This window comes from Felis catus, chromosome A2 (assembly GCF_018350175.1).
Source record: "Felis catus isolate Fca126 chromosome A2, F.catus_Fca126_mat1.0, whole genome shotgun sequence".
NCBI lineage: Eukaryota > Metazoa > Chordata > Mammalia > Carnivora > Felidae > Felis > Felis catus.
This window is the reverse complement of record NC_058369.1, coordinates 148,388,844-148,411,024: the sequence shown is the minus strand read 5'-3', so window position 1 is coordinate 148,411,024 and position 22,181 is coordinate 148,388,844. Positions and strand designations below refer to the sequence as shown.

At 47.9% G+C, this 22,181-nt stretch overlaps 1 protein-coding gene across 5 annotated transcripts in view; it reads left to right on the top strand.

The window, feature by feature from the left end:
• Positions 1–22,181, top strand: part of PLXNA4 (plexin A4) — a 594,729-nt gene that overhangs the window by 157,632 nt on the left and 414,916 nt on the right. The window contains exon 1 of one of the 5 annotated variants that reach the window (XM_045052763.1): positions 17,888–18,717. The exons of the other annotated variants lie outside the window; for them this stretch is intronic. Coding sequence (XP_044908698.1) covers positions 18,691–18,717 — 27 coding nt within the window. The 5' untranslated portion in view covers positions 17,888–18,690. Of the gene's footprint in view, positions 1–17,887; positions 18,718–22,181 lie in introns of those variants that run through there. 5 annotated transcript variants of the gene reach the window in all.

The window sequence follows — 22,181 nt, the reverse complement described above, 5'->3', positions numbered from 1 at the left end:
CATCTCTGCTATGTTCAAACTTTTCTCGGCTCCTGCAAAGGTCTCTCAGCTAGGCTGGGGAGGAGAGGAGCAGACGCCCCTGGGGGGGGAGATTGTATTCCTGCCGTGTGCTGTGTGTAACCGCCCTTTGACTGATTGGAAAGGGTAGATGGACTAAAGCAAAGCTCTCACAATGGGGAGAACCCAGTAGGGGGAAGAAACATTATTTTCTTTTTGAGTGGACACCCAGATACATGCGTGCTTTCTCAAAGGGTCAGTTCAACGCGATCCGCTCGTCCAGAGTGTGATGGCGGGACCCACCTCTGTCCTCCAGGCTGTGGAAGAACTGGAACGTTTCCACACGCATACCCTATGAGTGCGTGGACAGGGAGGTCCCATGTATGCGTAGAGGAACACATGGTTTTCAGAAGAAATAGCCCCAGCAACAGTGGATGGCTCCCGGATAAACATTCTCTCACTGGACCTTGATGGGGCTGAAGCATGGTGTACCGAGCTTCCGGAAATGTCTGTGTGTCTTCCACACAGACTTCTGCTCCCTTCCCCGCTTCCCTCTCTATCTTTCCTTCCTCCTGTATTTGCAGCCTTAGGATCCATCACGTTCATGCAAAGCCAGCAGTCATGCTAGTTATAAGCTAAACATTTTTAAACATGGGTTCAAAAAATCCCCACACTTTTTGCACTTAGAATTAGGTACCGATTTGGTTTCTAGGGCAAAGCAGGCATTAATTAACATCTGTGTAAAGCTGAGTGTACATCATCTAATTTTTTCCTGGCTCTCTCGCTGAGCCCTGGAGCATGGCACGTTGCCTCTCTCAATCTCTCTCTCTCTCTCTCTCTCTCTCTCTCTCTCTCTCTCTCTCTCCCACCCCTCTGTGGACTTCCTTCTAAGTTCTCTAGGGTCTTTGCACTCGCAAGGGAGTCATACTAGAAAAACCCCAATCACGAGTGCTTCTTTTCAGCGGACCCTGGCTGCTGCTAGGCTGTGCCCTAGGGGCTCCTCCGTGAGCGTGGGTTGCCCGCGAGTGCTGTTCCTTCTTGCCCAATCTGGGACTCCCTTGTGGGCTCTCCTCTGTCCTCCCAAGACTTCATCCTGGATGCCCACTGATGCCTGCAAACATTTCCAGAGGCATCTGAGGCCACCAACTTGTTTCCTTTCTCCTCTGCTCCTCTCCATGGCTTCTGCTGCTGCTGTGCCCTGCAGACAGGGAGATCTGCGCGGCACAGTCTGCCTGCACTTGGCCTCCGCATCCTTTTAATCACAATGAGGGCTGCTGGGAATTGAGGGGGGGTGCCTTCTAGGGAGGCAGTGGTCCTGAGGTGGGGAGAGAGCTGAGGGGGTGGGGAGATTAACCGCTCTTAGCTCCTAGTTATCACTAGGCTTTGATGCAAAGAAACTGCAGCCAATCTCTCTCCTCCTAGCCAGCTAGGGGGCATTTCTTAGCCGCTTCTCCCCATCCTCACTAGGAGAAGGCACTACACAGACAATGCCACCTCAGAGACCTGTTGGAGTGGCTCCGTGATGGGCGGGGATGGGCGGCAGCCCTACGGAAAACCGGCTCGAGATCCACGCTGGGATTAGTCTGTGTGACAGATGTACCATTCTTTTTTAGGCTCTCCCCTCCTCTTCTCATTTGTGTCGATGTGAAGCTCGGTGGACCCTGGGGTAGTAGAAGAGCTCTCATTTCCTTCCCCTGACACCCCGTTCCTCCTTCTGCATCACTCCCTTCCCCGCCCCCCCCAACTTGCTAATTCACCTCTTAGCTTTGTGCGCACATCCGACAGCCCATGCGCCCTCAAATTTGTGGCACTCCAAGAAATCAATATGACATGAATTTAACGACAGCTGGATGATTAAGTGTTATTTATATTTAAGAGCGGCATTTTAAAAAGACGTCGCGCTAATAAATCAAACGGCTGTTTGGGAGATGCACATGATTAGGGTAATTGCCCTGCAGGCCCCATTGTGCAACGCCTGGCCCGTGCAGAGCCCTGCGGACAGTATCTCTTTGGAAGCTACCGGCCCTGCTGCTGCCTACCCTGACCTCCCACATGATCCCCTCCATCCAGACTTACTCTCTCTCGCGCCTCTCTCCTCACTGCGGGCCCGCAGCCTTCCTTGGCAGGAAGGTGGAGTCAGTGGGAACACCGAAGGGGGCTCTGCTGCTAAGTGGTAGGAGATGGGTCTTAAAAGCGAAGGCAGGCAGGAGGTCCTCATTGGCAGAGCAGAGGCCTTGTTCTGCAAGGAGGAGGCTGCTTCTCTGCTTCCTATGAAGCAGCTTGGGAGAAAGGCTGCCTGAGTCCCCGCGAGAGTATGGGCCGGCTCCCAGACCCTTGTCCTGACGATCACGCGGCATCAGCCTCCCCAGGGAAGAGGCTGTGTGGACATGAGTATTTGCCCTTGTGAAAGCTAGCAGAATGGAAAGGAATAATAATCAATGGTGATGGTGGTGGCTAATATCTATTCAGCGCGGACTTGGATGGGGCATCATTTTGGTGGTTTACGCAGGTTGGCCCTTATCCTCCACGTAACTACCCAGAGAGCCAGTTGCTGTTATTATTCCCATTTCCTGCACGAGGAAGTTGAAAGGCCTGAGGCCAAAGCCTTTGTCCAGGATCATACAGTTGGTGGGTGGTGGGGCCACATCTCAAGCCTGAGCAAACTGACCTCCTTCCTTATCACTGCGCTGTCTGCCTCCTTAGGTCTGTAAGGAGCGTGTTGTCACCTGGGGAGGTTTGTGGGAGAGTGTGCAGAGGGAGCAGAGGGCATGTAGCTCCTCCCTCGGACATGTCTGTGACCCCAGGTGAATCTGTTTGTTCTTGGAGGCTCGAGTTCCCCATGCATCAAGTGGGGCTGCTTTGTCCTTGACTGTTGGTGGGCTGTGAAATTGCACGGGTCGTTGTAACAGAGTGCTCAGTTCCTGAGGGTGACTCTTGCCTCTTTTGGCAGCTCCCATCTCTCCCTGGGAGAAAGTAAGGAGGAGTGAATGAGTGCAGATCTCATCTCTTCTTTTGATTCTGTGAGGCCCTGAGTCTTGTGCTGGTCGCAATCTAGCTCTGTCCAGCAACGGCTTCAAATTTGCTGGCATTGTGGAAATACCACTCTCTCATTTAATCCTTCAAACCATCCAGCAAGGGAGGGGGGCACTGTTTATTCCCATCTTGATGCTGTAGGGACTGAGGCCCAATGCCCAAGGCTCTAGGACACTACATAGCGGATGGTCTTTTCACTCTTGGGGAAGGATGCTTACAATAGGGACTTGTTGGTTCATTCATTCATTAGCCCTCGGGTTCATCAGCCCCAAAGATTCCCCAGGGAATCTTTGAAAGCCAGGAAAGGAGTCTTTGCCTGTGGGTGTCATGCAACGCTGGACGCCTGGCACATATAATTGTGGGAGCAGAGGTTCACTGGAGGTTGGTGCCAATGGCTGCGTGTGTGGAAGGTCATCCTGTGCACTCAGTGTGAGTGGAGCACTTGATTAGGAATGACATCCGGATCCTGAGCGGTGGACGCTTGGAAGTCCTGAAGGAACCTGTAGACCTGGCCAGGGGGTGCTGTCCCATCCCAGAGCCAGCCTCAGCTGCCTGACTTGGTGTCTCTGGGCTCAGCATTTTAGGGAATAGCCACAGGTGATACTCTTGTGGTTAGTGGTTTTTTCTTTTTTTCCCTCCAAAGACAAACTTTTATTCTGCACGTCCTTTGGCTTCTCTGTGCTGTAAGGTGAGCAGAAGTTTCTGCCAAACTCGAGGTGGCTCCCAGGGGTGCATTTCATCACCTCCCCTCTGGCGCAACAGTGGGAGTGGCCGAAACTGGTGGATGCGGGGTCCTGCTCAGACGTGCAGCAACAGGTGCATGCGAGGTGTTCGGCGCCCTCTCTTTGCCGGCCAAGCTTGGCTAGCCCCTCCCGCTCCACAGTGCCTTCTCCATGAACCAGGATTCGCAGCAGCAAATTGGATTTTGGAATGTTTTGTCACTCCAGCACAAAACAGATCACTAGCTAAGAGGATATCACCTCTGCAGTCGATGCACTGAACGTAGACTAGCGGAATCAATTCCGAGGTCTTACGGGGAAGAGTATTTTCATTAGGAAGCATGAGGAGAGGAGCAGTGGAGGAAGAGGGCCCTGGGACTGTAGGAAAGGAAAACCATAGCATTTCAAGGGCTTTCCTGGTCTTCGCTCAAGATCAGCTTTACATCTGACATACTCATTGAACTTGCCTTTTACGAGCACAGCTGGATTTCCCTCATGGTGAGTGGGGTCTAGAGCTAAAGGCTGAACAAACCATTCCTTGGCTTTGGCCCAGAGGGCGAGGAGAAGGAGAGTAAGCAAAGCAGACTTGGCTGATTGTTTCCTTCTCATGGCAGGAGTAGACAGTGAGAGGAGGGCATGTCAGGTCAGCAGCCATCGGGACGTATAATTGAACGAGCCTACGTAGAACGTCTGCTAACCTTGCAGACATAGTTAGGGTTTATTTCCTCCCTCTCCATCTCAGGCTTGCTTCCTGAAGGCAAATTTAAAATAGAGCAGAATTTCCCCAAGTTCATTCTGTGGGAGTGAATGGGTGTTACATACACAAAATGTTCTCATGGCCACAGTTGGAGAAACCCTTAGTGTAAAGAAAAGCTAGGGTTCCTTGTTGCAGAACTTCTCAGAGCCTTCAAACACAACTAACTTGGATTGTGAAACCACAATAAGGAGGTGTACTGTGTGGTGGCCCTGGGAATCCACTGCGAAAGGCTGGCCCAAGACAAGCACTTCATTTTTCTATTCTTGACTGAATAAAGGATGGATTCTACGAGGACAGTTTCAGCAGAGCATTCATTCTATATACACAAAGTACAGGGTTCTAGTGATTAAGTAGATATGAGGGTTTCAAGCAGAATTTTGCCAGATGGGCAGGCAGTCTGACTCCAGGCTCGGTGTTTGCCCCTTGTCCTTCCTAGGCAACAGGGAGGTTCTCAGGCAGGAGTGAGGTCCAGGCAGGTGTATATTTTCTCAGGTTCCTAGACAATTCTGGTGTGTTCCCCCTGGTTAAAAAGCAGTGGTGTTGTGGGGAAAGCTGTGTTTTGGGGAAAAATATGTGTAGACTGTCCCAGATCTGTCACTTACAGCCAAGGGGGCTTGGGAAAAATCCCCTTATGTTTCAGTATTACCACTGATAAAATGAAAGGGTTGGTCTAGCTCAGTGATTTTAAACATTTTAATTTTTTTTAATGTTTATTTATTTTTAAGAGAGAGAGAGAGAGAGAGCGTGTTCAAGTGCACAAGCAGGGGATGGGCAGAGAGAGAGGGGGACACATAATCTGAAGCAGGCTCCGTGCTGTAAGCTGTCAGCACACAGCCCAATGTGGGCCTCGAACTCATGAACCTCAAGACCATGATCTGAGCCGAAGTGGGATGCTTAACCGGCTGAGCCACCCGGGCACCCCAAAACACATTTTAATATGGATGGGGTGGAGCTCTTTATTCAAATGAAGTTCTCTATGGGATTCTGACCCACAGCACAGATGGGAGAAGGACTGTTCTGGTCAGAGCTGTGGAGGAGCCCAAAGCCTTGTACTTTCCGTCTGCCCCTCACCCGCAGTTTTGGCCTGGGCTCTCTAGCAAGCAGAGCCTGAGGCAAAAGCTGACGTGGGAACACTTTCTTGAGAGGTGGAAGCCCAGAGCAGCAAGAGTGAAGGAAAAAGGGGGAGAAGTAGGGAAGGAACAGAAACACCAAATGTACAAAGAATCCAAAGAATGTGTTGCCCAGCCAGCCAGAGCTTCCTGAGGAAGCACAGCTGGTGGTTCATTACCTAGACAAGGCTGATGGGAGCATAGCCTCAGAAGAGTCTGGAGGGCAGGCACAGCCAGCATCTGTGCTGGGACCTTGTTGTGAGCTGTGGTTCCTTGGGCACCATTCGCCCCAGGAGGCAGGAACTCCCCCTCACTTTGAGGTTGTGAAATTAGCTCAAACCAGAGCCTCTGTGGTCAGGCCCCTTGGCTGGGGCTTCAGTGGCTCCCCCCACAGTGGACCTGCTGGAGCTTGGCCTTTGCCCTGAAGGAAGAAAGTCTTCGAGAACTTTAAGAATAATGCGAGGCATTCCAGGGGCCAGTGGCAAGTGGCTGAAGGCCAGAATTGGGGGTGAGAGTGGGACTTCAGGAAAGATCTGAGCAGGTACAGAAATTGGGGGTCTGGGATAATGGGTTCTGCATAAGACGCATGGTTCTTCAGAATAGAATCAGATAGTGAGCCAGAGCAAGCTGCTCCAAGAAGGTATCATTCAGCCCCCAAAATTCTTGACTCCATGGCCACAATGGCCAACCACGCTGTGGGTTACCTAGTTAAGCCACATTAAGAATGGGTTCCAGTTAGGGAGTCTAGGTGGCTCAGTGGGTTAAGCGTCCAACTCTTGGTTTCCACTCATGTCATGATCGCACGGCTTCGTGGGTTCAAGTTCCACATCAGGCTCTGTGCTGGGAATGAAGAGCCTGCTTGGGATTCTCTCCCTCCCTCTCTTGCTGCCCCTCCCCCACTCGTGCTCTCTCTCTCTCTCTCTCTCTCTCAAAATAAATACATAAATTGAAAAACATTAAAATAAAGAGAATGGGTTCCAGTTAGGCTTCAAGAGGCTTTTCCTTATTTTTAGGCTTTTTAAGCCAAAGGAGTGCCTGCCTTCCACATGATGGTGTATGGATATCTCAGACACTTCTGTCTGCAACGGCTGAGGGGCATGGCTGCTTGGAAGCTGGAGTCAGGGGCAAATGCTCTCTGCCTTTCTCCTGGTTTTAAGAAATATTGTAAGCACTGAAATATAAAACAAAAGGGGGCATTTTTGCATAAAATACTTCCCATAAGTCATGCCTCCAGCCAGCGTCCCTTCCATTTTACATCTCTTGGGCATTGAAGCCCCTCCCCGGTCAGGCGGAGCAAAGGAGTGATGCTTGCCCTATGCTTGTGACCCCTTTCCCCGCTCTCTTCACCATTAGATACTGACCCCCGCCTTTCTTCCCGAAATGCACTTGCCTTTAACTGCTGATTGATGTGAGCAACTCGCTGACTTGGAGACATGTGTCTGCATTAGCATGTCTGCCTGAGATTTCCGGCTCCTGCGGGTCAGGACCAGCCGCTGGTTGAAGTGTGTCTTGTGTGATCAGAACTTAATTCATACTTTGTAATAAAGGTGAGGAAGCTGATGCTGGTGGTAGCGATGATGACCATAGCATTTTATTTTCTTATGTCGGTAGATGAGAGAGACCATTTCTTACTTCTCTTGTGTACTTGGTGCCCAGATTAGGGCCTATCATACTGGAAGCAGTCAATAAATATTTGCTGAGTAAATAGAATTAATAAATGGAGCAGGAGAAGGTGGAGATGAATGGCCTGTAAAGGACAGAAGTAGGGGCATGCGTATCAGCTGCCATGGCAAGCGCTTGCTCTCCGGCAGGGGCAGGGCTGGAGCCACATCAAGGAAGGTAGCTCTTTGAGAGGATAAGATGAACAAAGATGAGTGCAGGCTGAACCCAGCCATCACCTTAGAGTGTCCTGGGTGATGATGGTTTGGGGGCAGGTGGTCTGTTGACCCTGACCCACATGGAGTTGAGCTCCTGCTTTCCATATAAAACTAAGTGTGGGTTTGGGTGCTGGGAGATCGGGTGGAATAACCAGATTGCATTTCCCAAAGCATTCCAAAGACAAGTCCCTTCATGGAAGAAGCATCCATGGCCAAGTAAGCCTTGCAAACACCTTATGCTCTGTCTTCCTCTTGGAGATTCAAGACTTACGTTAAAGGCATAGGACGGGCACCTGGGTGGCTCAGTTGGTTAAGTATCCGACTCTTGATTTCGGCTCAGGTCGCGATCTCACAGTTGTGAGATGGAACCCGGCACTGGGCTCTGCACTGTCAATCTGGAACCTGCTTGGGATTCTCTCTCTCCCTCTCTCTATGTCCGCCCCAGCTCGTGCACACCCTGTCTGTCTCTCTTACTCTCTCTCTCTCTCTCTCAAATAAATAAATATTAAAAAAGGCATAGGAATCCCACTGTAGAGACACCTGTTTAATTATTCTTAGCCAGCCATTTTTCAGCTTGCTTGGTGGTGTGTGTTTAAGCCAATCAACAACTCCTGAAACAAGTGTTGGACAGAAGACATTTTGGTGAAATCGTTTCAAGTGAAAGCTTTCAGGTTTGAGTTTGGTCCGGAGGAGAAGAAACAGGAGAATGAATGTACTGAACTGTTACACAGGGGAACATGTGGGCTCCAACTGCCTTCTTCTGGTCCTTGTCATTTGCCTTTGAGACTCTCAGAAATGGCTGTGAATTGTTATGAGATATTGACAACCATGGTGTCTTCCCATGTACCTTCTCTAAAGGGGCCGTTTTAAGGAGTGTGATTGTGGCTCCAACAGGTTTGTGGAAATGTCTCCAACACGTAGCACCTTTTGGTTGCATGTAATAGATCAGGATGAATGTTTGTAAAGTATGTAATGACATTCACCTTCTCGATATTGTTTTTTTCAGCTACATTTATCCAATAAGAGGTTTCAATAGAACTGGCAAACATACACATTCTCATTAACAAAGAGGGCTTGAGTTATTAAGACATACCTTCCTAGATTTTGGGTAGTTGAAACAAAGGATTTTCTCTTGGGGAGGAAACTTTGCTACCCCAGAGAGGCTAAAGTTTTATAATTAGACAAGAAACCCATGGTTTCCATCATTGGGTACTGACCCGGAGAGTGGAGTTAGACATTTCCCATGGGCAGCATTTCAGTGCCCAGTACTCATCTTACATAGGTAATGATGTGTGTGTGTGTGTGTGTGTGTGTGTGTGTGTGTGAGAGAGAGAGAGAGAGAGAGAGAGAGAGAGAGAGAGAGAGAGAGTGAGTTGGGGTGGGAGTGGGCTAACACCCCAGTGGTATTTGGATTTGGTTCACGTGGGGACACAGGCTAGTGACCCACATGCCCAATTATAAGCCCTCGGCCATGCTTTGCCCAAGCACCATGCTCCTTTCCAAAGTGAATAACAGTTGCTAACACACACTTACTAACAAAATTCCCCTGATGCCCATTCATGAAGCATTGCACTGGTGATTCTATCAGCATTAAACTGTTTGGTGACGGAGTTTAGAATTATAGGAATCGGAGAAATGAATTAGCAGTAAATCAAGTCCCAGCTGAGTTCGAACCCAACTGCAGTGAATTTTAAATTAAAAATATCTTGCTATGATGAAGCAGTTGTAAGTCAAGAACCGGAGCTCTGTCACTCTTGACTTTGGAGAACTGTAGCAGTCACCCTTTGAAAGAAAAACCCTGGCAATGGCTTGTATTGATTCCCAGCCATGCTGGGAAATTGCCACTTCATTTCTTCTTCATAAACTGTTGGCTTTCATTTTTTTTTTTGAAAAGGAATCCTATTTGCAGGGACCTGGCAGAGCTCTGGGAACAGGGCAGGTGGGAGAGGGCTCCGGCCCAGGGGGCTCATTCATTGCATTCTCTTTGGTCCTTCTCAGGAGGAGCCATGCAGAAGGGGAATCTAGGTCTGCGGGTGTTGTGCGATTTGTTTTCCTGCTCGGACCATATTTGATTCTTCTTTCTGGGGGATCTGTACAGAAAAACAACAAAGAGAACACTTCAAGGAGGCTGCAAGACTGTCATGTTGCAGTGACAATTGCGGTGTAATAGGAAATCATTTATGTAAGTTACGGTGCCCTCTGAATGGAGCTTGTCAGAAATGTGGCTACAGCTTCTCAAGGCCTATTTTTTTTTCTCCTGCAAAATAATCCCAAGATTTTCATTTTCAGAGCAATTGAAGAAGTATTATGTGCCGACCAGGGAATAGGGAGACCCAGCTTCTAATCCTAGGCCTGCTGAATGTCTTTCAGCAAGTTCCCTCTCTGGGATAGGCCTCAATTTCTCTTCCTTTAAAGCTGGAATAAGCCCTTGCTGTTCCTGACCTGAAGCCCAGGAGGTGAGGATGAACGTGGCCATGCATATTAAAGGACCAGGTGAGCAGCAGAAGATTCTATTTACATGCAAGGTCAGAGAAAATCAAGAAGGAGAGAATGAAGTCTAAGCTCAGGCCTCTCGCCGTTACACTTGTACAAGTTCCTGTGTGCTTGCGGATCTGGTGAAGAGCTGTAATGATGAAAGCAACCTGCAGGGTTCGAAAGGAGAGTGTATGTGGGAGAGCAGGAGACCAGGGGAGGGGATGGTGAGTACGGGAAGACGGAGGCCTAGGTAAGAGGGGAGACCTGATCCTGGCACTGGTAGGTTAGTTCAGGACTTCAGAGAAAGGAAAGGGGTCATGATTTCCCTGGAGTCCTACCTTTCACTTTGCTCCATACAGATATATTTACATATTATAGTTACAGAAGTAGAGGTGAAGTTAAAAAATATTTAACCAACAAATTGATTGGTCAGTTAGTCAATTCAGTCAATATTTATCGAGTGCTTACTATGTGCTAGGCACCATGTAAGAGCTTGGTTGTACCGAGATGAGATGGTTCCTGCCATTAGGGAGCTCACAGCTTGGTGTGGTCACAGCACCCACATCTATAGATAATTTAAACCCAACATGGTAAGAAGTGAGATCTGTGTGCACAAAGCCATCCTGAGAATACGTAAGAAGGGGCATCCGTCCACAAAGAAAGGCAGGACGTGGAGAAGGTCTTCTGGAGAAAGATGAGGGTGTTTTGAGGGGTGTGTGGGATTGGAACCTATGAGGAAGAGGTACCCGGTGGGGGAAGCAGCACAGACCAGGCAGGGAGGCGAGCTCACTAGCACCAGCTGCCTGCCGTAGTGCAAGTCAGGCTGGGAAATAGCACAAGATGGAAACGCAGGTGGATGCCGGGTCAGGACCAGTGTGCTGCAGGCGGTGGCCAGGCCTTGGGGATTTCCAAGTAAGAGATCAAGATTTGCCTTGTAGAAAGATCACTATGTTGGCAGTGTGAGAAAGGGTTGGAAGTGGGGGGCTATGATAGTAATTCAGAAGGCGTGAGAGAGGGCTAATCAAAGGTAGTGGCAGAGGAGGAAAGGACAGATCTGAGAGGCACATAAGAGTTTGAGTTGACAGGTAGGCTTATGGCCGTGAAGGAGGTAGGGAGCAAGCAGAGGGGGTGTTGGGAGGCCTCATAGGTGGAAGGTGACACATTCACTGAGCTAGAAATTTCTAGACTGAGACTTGGTTGAGGGGAAGTAGTGAGGAAGGGGGATGTGTTTGTTCTGGACATGATGAATTGGGGTGCATATGGGATTTCAGGTTGAAGGGAGCAGGAGGCCAGCAGACATATGGCCCTGTGTCCCTGGCAGTTTCACCTAAGTGCTCACCATGCTGAGCCCTTCTCATCTCAGGTGTACACTTAGTTCACACGTGTGCACTTAGTTCCCATGTGGGCACTTAATTCCCAGGTGTGCACTTAGGTTCCATGTGTGCACTTAGTTCCCATGTGTGCACTTAGTTCCCACGTGTGCACTTAGTTCTCACGTGTGCACTTAGTTCCCAGGTGTGCACTTAGATCCCACGTGTGCGTGCAGTTCCAAGGTGCGCACATAGTTCCCAGGTGTGCACATAGTTCCTAGGTGTGAACTTAGTTCCAGGTGTGCACATAGTTCCCATGTGTGCACTTGGTTCCCAGGTGCACACTTAGTTCCTACGTGTGCATGTGATTCCATGGTGTGCACATAGTGTCCAGGTGTGCATGTTGTTCCCAGGTGTACATTTAGTTCGCATGTGTGCACTTAGTTCCCATGTGGGCACTTAATTCCCAGGTGTGCACTTAGTTTCCATGTATGCACTTAGTTTCCACATGTGCATTTAGTTCCCAGGTGTGCACTTAGTTTCCACGTGTGCACTTAGTTCCCACATGTGCACTTAGTTCCCAGGTATGCACTTAGTTCCCACGTGTGCACTTAGTTCCCACATGTGCACATAGTTCCGAGGTGTGCACGTAGTTCCGAGGTGTGCACTTAGATCCCACGTGTGCACTTAGTTCCCATGTATGCACTTAGTTTCCACATGTGCACTTAGTTCCCACATGTGCACTTAGTTCCCAGGTATGCACTTAGTTCCCACGTGTGCACTTAGTTCCCACATGTGCACATAGTTCCCAGGTGTGCACGTAGTTCCGAGGTGTGCACTTAGATCCCACGTGTGCACTTAGTTCCCATGTATGCACTTAGTTCCCACATGTGCATGTAGTTCCATGGTGCACACGTACTTCCCAGGTGTGCACTTAGTTCCCAGGTGCGCACATAGTTCCCAGGTGTGCACATAGTTCCCAGGTGTGCACTTAGTTCCCACGTGTGCACTTAATTCCCAGGTGTGTACTTAGTTCCCAGGTGTGCACATAGTTCCCAGGTGTGCACTTAGGTCCCACATGTGCACTTAGTTCCTAGGTTTGCACATAGTTCCCAGGTGTGTACTTAGTTCCCAGGTACGCACTTAGTTCCCATGTGTGCACATAGTTCCCAGATGTCCACTTAGGTCCCACGTGTGCACTTAGTTCCCACGTGTGCACTTAGTTCCTAGGGGCACTCAGTTCCCAGGTGCACACTTAGTTCTTACATGTGCACATAGTTCCCAGGTGTGCACATAGTTCCCAGGTGTGCACTTAGTTCCCAGGTGCGCACGTAGTTCCCAGGTGTACACTTAGTTCACATGTGTGCACTTAGTTCCCAGGTGTGCACTTAGTTTCCATGTATGCACTTAGTTCCCACATGTGCACTTAGTTCCCAGGTGTGCACTTAGTTTCCACGTGTGCACTTAGTTCCCAGGTATGCACTTAGTTCCCACGTGTGCACTTAGTTCCCAGGTGTGCATGTAGTTCCATGGTGCACACGTACTTCCCAGGTGTGCACATAGTTCCTAGGTGTGCACTTAGTTCCTAGGTTTGCACATAGTTCCCAGGTGTGTACTTAGTTCCCAGGTGCACACTTAGTTCCCACGTGTGCACATAGTTCCCAGATGTGCACTTAGGTCCCACGTGTGCACTTAGTTCCCAGGTGTGCACTTAGGTCCCACATGTGCACTCAGTTCCCAGGTGTACACTTAAATCACTTTGGGATCTGGTAGAAGTTTGGTAAGGAAGCAAGAAGACCCACATAGATAGACAGTTTGGCATTCTTCAAGTGGTTTACTTTTCAAATTAAACATACTATCTTGAACCTTTTGCTTGAGAGTGTTCTGAAAACACCCAGATATCTACTTCTCCATGGGAGATCCCCACTATTTTCCAATGGGAAAACAGTGGTACCTGGAGGTTGAGTACTACACAGAAGATGACTGAGCCAGCTCAGGATAAAGGCAGAGTTTCCATAATAGAGAAACATCAGGCCTTTGTCCTGGACATGAGCTGGTTCCCTTTTTTGGCATGTGCACCCCATTTTCAATGTGCACACACTCAAAGCAGCATGGTCTGCCGAAATGCGCTCTACCAGGAGCAGAGAGGTAGTGATGAAAATTTTGACCCTGCCCTTTCAAAGTCATGTCTTGTTTTCTAGGTGTAGGAGCCAGTCTGCACATGTCTGGCCTGCAGGTGGGATCTGGCCACTACATAGGTTTTGCTTGGCTTAAAGAATGTTCAAGAAACATTTGTCTTATTTGAATGCTGTTAGGTGTGGCCATCCCTCTCTGGGGAGCCATGGTTTCTACTCCCTGTAGTCACACCTTTGCTTCACACATTTGTGGAGAAGGTAGTTGGATTAAAATACCAGCAGCCTAGTACCTGGTAGATACTCCAGCAGTGTCCCTTGCCCCTCCTTCCAATACGTGGGGGAGAAATGAGTTAACATATTAGCGTGGAGCGCTTTGCATTCTGCAGGGAAGCTTTGTAATTTAGTAACCCTTATTAATCCCAGCAGATGTAGAAGTGGCTGGTGGCAAATCTTGTAGTCTCCCCATGCTAGTGTGTTCATACTATGGAAACTTTAGAAAACGGGCCATTGAGTGTGAGCAGTGAGTGGAGAGAGAAGTATGGAACTCCTTCAAGTCTATGCAGACCTTTCAATCCCTGGTTCCTCTGTGCTGCTGTGGAAAGTCTCCAGGCTTGTGGGGAAGCGGGGGTAGAAGTCCTTAGACAGGGTGAGGTGTCCAACTAGCATGGGCACAGTTTCAATAGGTCCTCCAGAATGAGGAACTCTGAGCGTCCAGCCCCAAAGAGTGTCTTAAACTGCAAATTTGCAGTGCATTTTCAAGTGACGCAAGGCGTCTTACTCTCTCCTCTGGATTGCTCCTGGGTATCACGGAGCTAATAAAAATGGCTTGTGGACTCTCTTATGGAGTGGGAGCAGGGACCCCGAGTTGGTATTTTGGAGTTCTAGCCTTTCAAGAACCCCAAAGAGGTGGTAGGGTTTCTGTACTTCCCTCTGTGATGTCTGTGCACCCAGCCCTCATGCATTTGGTCAGCTGCACTCAGTATATAATATTTTTACGTGGCTACACTTTCTGTCTCGGGGAACTCAGCAGTTTTTCCCAGTTTATCTGGTGGCAACTTGTTTCCCCAGGAGGGGGCAGAGAGCAGGGCCTGGGGTCCTAAGAAGGGAAGTGATCTAACCGCAGCGATCTGTGGTTAGGACCAAAATAGTGTTGTTGACACTACTCTGTGGCGTGCCCCGTGCATGACTCTGCTGGGGTGATGTCCAGGACTGGGGAGCTGAGTCCTCTCAAAGGCTGCCTCAGAGTCTGGCACAAAGGTAGGGAACCCATGCTGTTTTCTGATGCACTGCCCTCTTGTATTTCATTGTAGAGACTTCCCACTGACCCACAGGTTATCAGATGTCCTCCAAGGGGCTTCTGGTTCTGTGCTCAGATGAGAAGATCTAAGACAGGTACAGATACTCAAGGTGCTGACCATGTGCATAGTGTCTAATTGGCTGTTGATGGCCTGGGGCTGGGTGGTGGGGGTGGTAGGAGAGAGCAAGCTTTGCTAAACCCAGGACTGACTTCATGAAGAAGTAGCTGTGACTCATTCTCACCTCTGTTCCTTCTTCTAGGAGTTGAGGCTAGCAAGATTCAATGCTTCTCGACAAATACTCAAAGATTAAATATTCTGTAAAAACCCGTCTTTGTATTTATGGTTGTTGTTATTGAGTAAAATGGTATGTTCTTTGCCTGTAGGATTTGAGATGCGGCAGAAGCCCTCTGGCTTTACTTTGGTGATGGCCATGCTTGGCTTGTTTATGAGAGCTCGCGTCAAAAGCTTGAGGGATACTGCATGCCAAATAGAGAAACGTAACTTCTAAAAGTGTCAAGCAACATCTCCTCAGCTCATATTGTTTTGAAAGAATGGCATTTTCATCCCCAGCTTTGTATTTGCAAGTTAAAAAAAAATCTTTAGGCCTGGAAGAGTTTTTACCAGCTGACACATTTTGCAAGCAGCCTTGTTCACCTTCCAGATGTTAGCTAGATCTGAGTATTTTTGTATCAAGACAGTGGCATACCTAGAGACTCTGCAAATTCAGGCTGCCAAGAATTTATTTGTAATATGCGATTTATTGACTTCTATTTGAAGCATTTATATCTCATGTTCCCACTTAATTGCAAGCACCTTGAAAGCAGACACCTGTCTTAGACACATATGCAGTTCCCTTTGGACCCAATATTAGGGTGGTTTGATTTTCTTCTCATGATCCCCACATTAAACTTGGTTTTCTAGGGGCATCTGGGTGGCTCAGTCGGTTGAGTGTCCGACTTCGGCTCAGGTCATGGTCTCGCGGTCTGTGAGTTTGAGCCCCACGTCAGGCTCTGTGCTGAGAGCTCAGGGCCTGGAGCCTGCTTCAGATTCTGTGTTTCCCTCTCTCTCCGACCCTCCCCCATTCATGTTCTGTCTCTCTCTGTCTCAAAAACAAATAAACATTAAAAATAATTTTTAAAAAACTTGGTTTTCTAAGCTTAAAACAGAAGTGTTCTAGAATGGCCAGACAGTAGAGGGTATCACACATACTGAAACCACTGAAAATCCACAGGAAGCAGGAAGTAGCTTCATGGGAAAGTCTGCACGCAGTGATGGCTGCATGCAGGCATATAGTCTTTTATTTAATTGTCATTGCCTATGATTGCAAATGAGCATCTAGTAAGTTGGAGTCTTGACCACAGACTTACCATATCGCCTGGGAGGCACATAGGAGCAGCTCTCACTTCCTTTCCAAAATGGAAACTTGGCTGACTTCTTGTTGATCTTTGGCCAGAAGGTTCTGAGGTTTTGTAAAGGTGAAAAAATAAAAGTGATAACATCAAAGTGCAATTCAAGGAAAGAAAGATTTTTATTGAGAAGCACAAATGGTTGTCCCTTGGTAGTTGATTGACTGCTTTTAAGTCTCCTGTCCCCCTGGACCCCCACTCCTTTCATCTTCTATGAAGAAAATCTTACCATTTCAGGCTTTTTATCAATTCTCCTTCCACCTCTTGTCTCTGAGCCACACATCTGGGCTTTCCTGGCAAGTTGGGCATCTTTAGAAGGCATGGGAACCACCTCGTTTGGGGAGCAATGATGGAGGGCTTTCTCTCTTCATTATTTTCCACATCGATTGAAAGCTCATTGCTGCTCATGGCACATCTAGACCTGCCTCCACATCTGGCTTTGGGGTGGTGTGTGGAGAAGGTCAGAGTCTGGAGGAGGTGGGGCAATGAAGCTCAGGGTCGGTTCCTGTGTGTGTCAAGGTTATTGGGCACAGGCCCCCTTAAGCACTCGGGCCAGCCCTGTCCCACGGCGGGTTCATCACTGTTGGGTTTCGACACTCCCAGGCTCACTTCATGTGTATTTTACATGAACTTCTGCCATCTGGAATTTTATTCATTATTACCTTTTCAAAACTTATATTTTGAACATGTTTACCACATTAAATTTCATTTTGGGGTCCAGTTTGGACCCTCTTCTAGTCTGCTCAGATAATTTTGAACTATCATCAATGGATAAAGACTTACAATAATACAGCATGGCTTCTCTCATACTATCTCATTTGACCTTCACAAATCTTGGAATTTGTCATCTGCTAATTTGATAAGTGTGACTCTAATCTTTACTCAAATTACTGATAAAAATGTGAAACAACATATCACCAAGGACAGAACCCTTTAGCATGGCATTTCCTGGAGAGCTTCCCTCATTGGTTTCACACACACACACACACACACACACACACACACACACACACACAAAATTTGATTAATCTACTTTGGGCCCAAGAAGCAGTGGGGCATCCAGGACCCAGCATAGACACTGGAGGCACACAGACCTGGCATCGTAACCTGGCCTACACCAACTTGGCCATTCCCAGTGATCAGATTATTTGGGGCTCAGTTTCTAGTGATTACAGGTAGTGAGAGCTATAGGCCTCTCCTCCACAGGCTTCCAAACAAATCAGGTGTCAGACTCAGTTCTACCATATATCAACCTTTGCTCATAAGCAGACACAGGAGCAGTCACACTACCTGTTCTTGAAGTTCAGTGAAGACCCCACCTTCTGTTTTGGCTAATGTGTCAGGGCTAGTGAGTGCCCTCACACCTGAGGGTAGAGCCCCTGGGCCAGCCCTCTCTGGCCCCAGGGTATAGTACAAATATCATCTTCTGCATGTTCCAGGGAGTAAGAAAGTTTGGGAAGCTCTGACATGATGACTGTCTTAGTCAGTTTAGGCTGCTGTAACAGAATACATTAGACAGGGCAGCTTAAACAACAAACATTATTTCTCCCAGTTATGGAGACTGGGAGTCCAAGATCAGGGTGCAGCATGGTTAGGTTCTTGGTAAAGACCCACTTCCTGGGGTGCCTGGGTGGCTTAAGCCTCTGATTCTCGATTTGGGCTCAGGTCATGGTCTCACGGTTGGTGAGTTAGAACCCCATGTCAGACTCCATGCTGCACGGAGCCTGCTTGGGATTCTGTCTCTCTCCCCCCACCCCTCTCGAAATGTAGAAATAAACTTAAAAAAAATAGACCCTCTTCCTTGTTTACAAACAACTGACTGTCTTCTCGTATCTGAGAGAGAGAGAGAGAGGAAGAGAGGGATACTTAGTCTCTGTCTCTTTATAAGGACACCAATCCCTTTTTCAAGAAGGCTCCACCTGCCTGACCTGATTCCTTTCCAAGGGCCCCATCTCCTAATACCATTATACTGGGCGTGAATTCGGTTGGACACAAACCTTCAGTCCATTTCAATTACTCTGAAATCACTTGTGTTTATTTGCAAGAAGGTTTATTTGAAGCAGCTGCAACAATAATTTGGTTTTAGGTTTCAGTTCACCTTCTAGTGGTATTGGAGTTCAGAATCTTTGGAAAGATGAAACATAGACCCAATGGGAGCCCTAGACCAAGAACAGAGCCAAAAATGCTCTGGGCTTGCCAGATTTTTGTGCCCACAGGGCAGAGATTCCTGGACAGTATTTCTAGCCAATAATTCTATCTTTGACACCACTTAATTTCCCACTGAAAAATTATTTCTAACATCTCTTATGCTCTTTAATAAACCCAGGAGTGCTGATGAAGATAGTAGTGTTGAAACACTGGGGTGAACTCTAATGTGAGTCTATCAAAAGCCAGCTCACCAACCCTGGAGTATACCTTTTTGATGACAGCACTTCAGGTGTTGACTAACCATCCTTGGGTGCAAATTAAAACTAACTTACACGCATTCTACCACAAGTATTTTTGGTAAATTACAGACATCATCAAACCCTGGCTTCTTAGCTGCATGACCTTGAGCATGACCTACCTTCTCTGATGTTCCATTTCCTTATCATTAAAAAGGTAAGAGAATACATGACGGGGTTACTCTCACAATTAAGTGACATAATGCACCCTGCTTGGCACATACTAAATGCTCAATAAATGGAGGCATAATATCATTTAAAATTATGGTCTACTCTTCAGATACCTAAAACTTGGTAGTTATGCTTCTTACCACTGTGCATTAGATTAAAGCTCTTCAATTTTCTTGGTTTATAAATAGTCACATCTGTTTCTAACACTGGGCTTCTGTGGGACTATTGCTTTGAGGTTCTACAAGCAAATGGCAAGGCAAGAAGGGAAGGGGCTGGCTTTTTCTCTAAGGATGACTTTTTAAAAAAGATTTAAAAATATATATGGCGGGTGCCTGGATGGCTCAGTTGGTTAAGCATCTGACTCTTGATTTCAGCTCAGGTCACGATCTCACGGTTCGTGAGATTGTGCCCCACATTGGGCTCTGCGCTCTGATAAGACAAGCTGAGCCTGCTTGGGATTCTCATTCTCCTTCTCTCTGCCCCTCCCCTGCTCACACTCTCTCTCACTCTCAAAATAAATAAACTTCGGGAAAAAAAAGAATTGCTTAACTTCTGCCACAAAACCACATACACACACCCCCACACACACATACACACACCCACACCCACACACCATTAAAATATAGACACATATGTATTGGGATTCCTTCATTTCTGGAAGATCCAGCACTTGCCTGGAGTTTAGACTTAACAGCTGTATTTATATATCTAATCTGTGCATAATACGGCCATCCTTTTTACCAGTGCACACATGTAAACATACATTGTTTTTATAGGACCTCCACCTATAGCTTAGATAATGTCTTTTTCTTGCCAGGCAATGGTGCTAGTTGTTGGTTTTTTTTTTTTTTTTTTTTTTTTTTTTTTCTGGTTTACTACCCAGGACCCTGGATTTGTTTTAAGAGGGGAGCAAGTAGAAGGTTCTTGGCTTTAACTCAAGGCAATGACTAACCATTAGCTGGTAGTTATTGCCTGATACCTACTTGATTATCATGTCAAGCTTTGCCGGATGAAGCATTTGCTAATGTTTGCCTGTGACAAAGTCATAAAGCTGACATGGTGTCCACTGGACAACAGAAGAAGGGGTCATGTATGCGTGGTATCGACCACCTGGATATGCTCACCTGCTTCCAGTGGGATATTTATGAAGACAGCCCATCTCGCCTGTCTTCAGTCCCAGGCCTCTGTTTCCTGGCAAGATAGACTTAAATGAGATGGTAAGGGCCTCTGGGATTTTCTCGTAGTTTACACTGTGTGTGTCCCACAATCCAATCAGAGTCCTTTGCCCTGAGGCACTGTGGTTATCAGAACCGGCCCAATTCTTCGAGGCCCTGAACTCAGTAAAATCTCTGCATGCATGATGACCAACTCTTAAGCTTGAGACATTGCATTATTCCCAACAGCACTCTGGCTGAGAAAGGAAGGAACCAGTGGTTGGCTGTGGAGAAAGGTGATTAGCTACCATAGAGGGGACTGGATGCTTGGGGAGTCTGGGAACTTCCGGTGCGTCGGTGTATTTTGGTGATGATGGGGCCTCGGTGAACAGACTTCAGGCCAGCTCTGAATGAGATGGTCCTTCTGCTGCAGGCACAACCACGGAAAGACTTGCTGCTTCTCCCTGGTCTCCTGAAGGAAGGGAGGCTTCTCGCTGCCACACTGTCACCCAAGATCCTTGTCATGGCCATCCTCTGTTCTTCAGCCCATCTGCAGTGACCGTAGGCTCTGGAGTTAGAATAGCCTTCACTTCAGATATTCCATGCCATTGACAGACCATGTGTCCTGATATTTTTGGTTGGAAAATGGTTGTTTTATATATATAATAACATAGGGGCGCCTGGGTGGCGCAGTCAGTTAAGCGTCCGACTTCAGCCAGGTCACGATCTCGCGGTCCGTGAGTTCGAGCCCCGCGTCGGGCTCTGGGCTGATGGCTCGGAGCCTGGAGCCTGTTTCCGATTCTGTGTCTGCCTCTCTCTCTGCCCCTCCCCCGTTCATGCTCTGTCTCTTTCTGTCCCCAAAATAAATAAAAAACGTTGAAAAAAAAATTTATATATATAATAACATATAAATATGTAATATAATAATATAGGAATACATAATTTTATATATAATATAAATGTGTATTCATATATGTATACATAGATATACATATATACATCTATCTATCTACCCAATTTCCAAAGGGCATCCTTGGACAAAATTGGAAAGTAGTTGGGTTTTTCCTAAACACTCCATTCAGAATGAAGGTACCTCCTTTCTGTCTTTCCTTTTCCTTCCTGAGGTAGGGTCTCCAGTTCTATCCACTGTGGTTTGTGTGCCCATGACCCAGGGGCGAGTGAGAACTGGCATTCAGCCCATGCTCTGTTGGCCAAGCCCTGCTGCATCTTTTGCTGAGGACAGGGTTGCCTTTTCTTCCACCAAGATACCTTCTGCCCACCAAGCTTGGCAGGCAAGAGATAACGGCTTCCCCTAATTTTCACCAAGTAGCCTTCTAGACCAGTGGGGACCCTGCTGTTTGTCCCCTCTTGCTTCTTCTGCTTACTACTGTCCTCAGCGTCCCCTTGGCCACAGGGAAGGGGAGGTGATGGAGCAGTTGCACTAAGAAGGGGGTTGGTGGAGGAGAGAGTGTAATGCTTGACCCAGAGAAACAAGATCCAGTGGTAGGATTTCAGGCATTCGGCGGAGGTGGTGAGATGTTGATTGGCACAGGGAGACTTTTCTAGAACCTCTCAAAGCAGACAGAGAGGCCCCTGAATACCAGCTCTATGTGTCTGTGGTTTGGATTAGGACTGGGGACAGGTATCTCTGGCCCTGCCTTCTGCATTCCGTTTTGTGGATCTGTCAGGAAGCCCTCCCCAAGCCAATGGCTGTCACCCTTTGGCTTTTCTGATGGGTCTGGGGAGGTCTGGGGGAACATGGAGATCCTTCCAGCAGTGTTATGGGTCCCCCGGGGCAAAACATCATCAGTATTAATGTGGAAAATAGCTCAAAGGTGGTGGGAGCCGCTGTTCCCCCTGTCCCCACACTTCCTTTCATCTGCCTCCTCTCTGTCATTCCAGGAAACGCTGACCTCAGGGTGAACAGATCACAGGCCACACCTGGGGCTGGCAGAAACAGACCTCAGGATGCAAACTCTGCTTCTAGATCATCCGGGTGTGGATGTAGGTGCCAGAGATAGGTATTCAGAGTAGCAGGGTTTCTGTCTGTGAAGTCTACCCAGAGACACTTGCTTGTCCAGGAATTACAATTAAAGAGAACCTCGTTTCCATGGCGTGGGGGCCCTAACGTGCCCCAGAGCACAGGCAGAGCACTCCATCCAGGGCTAACAAGCCAGTCCCCTCACTCCTGGCAAGACCACCCTCAGGCAGCTTATGGTAGGCTGTGCCAGACCCAGGGCAAGATTTCTGGCTTCCGCTGGTGTCTTAGCTGGCATTGGGGAAGGCACTCAGGCTG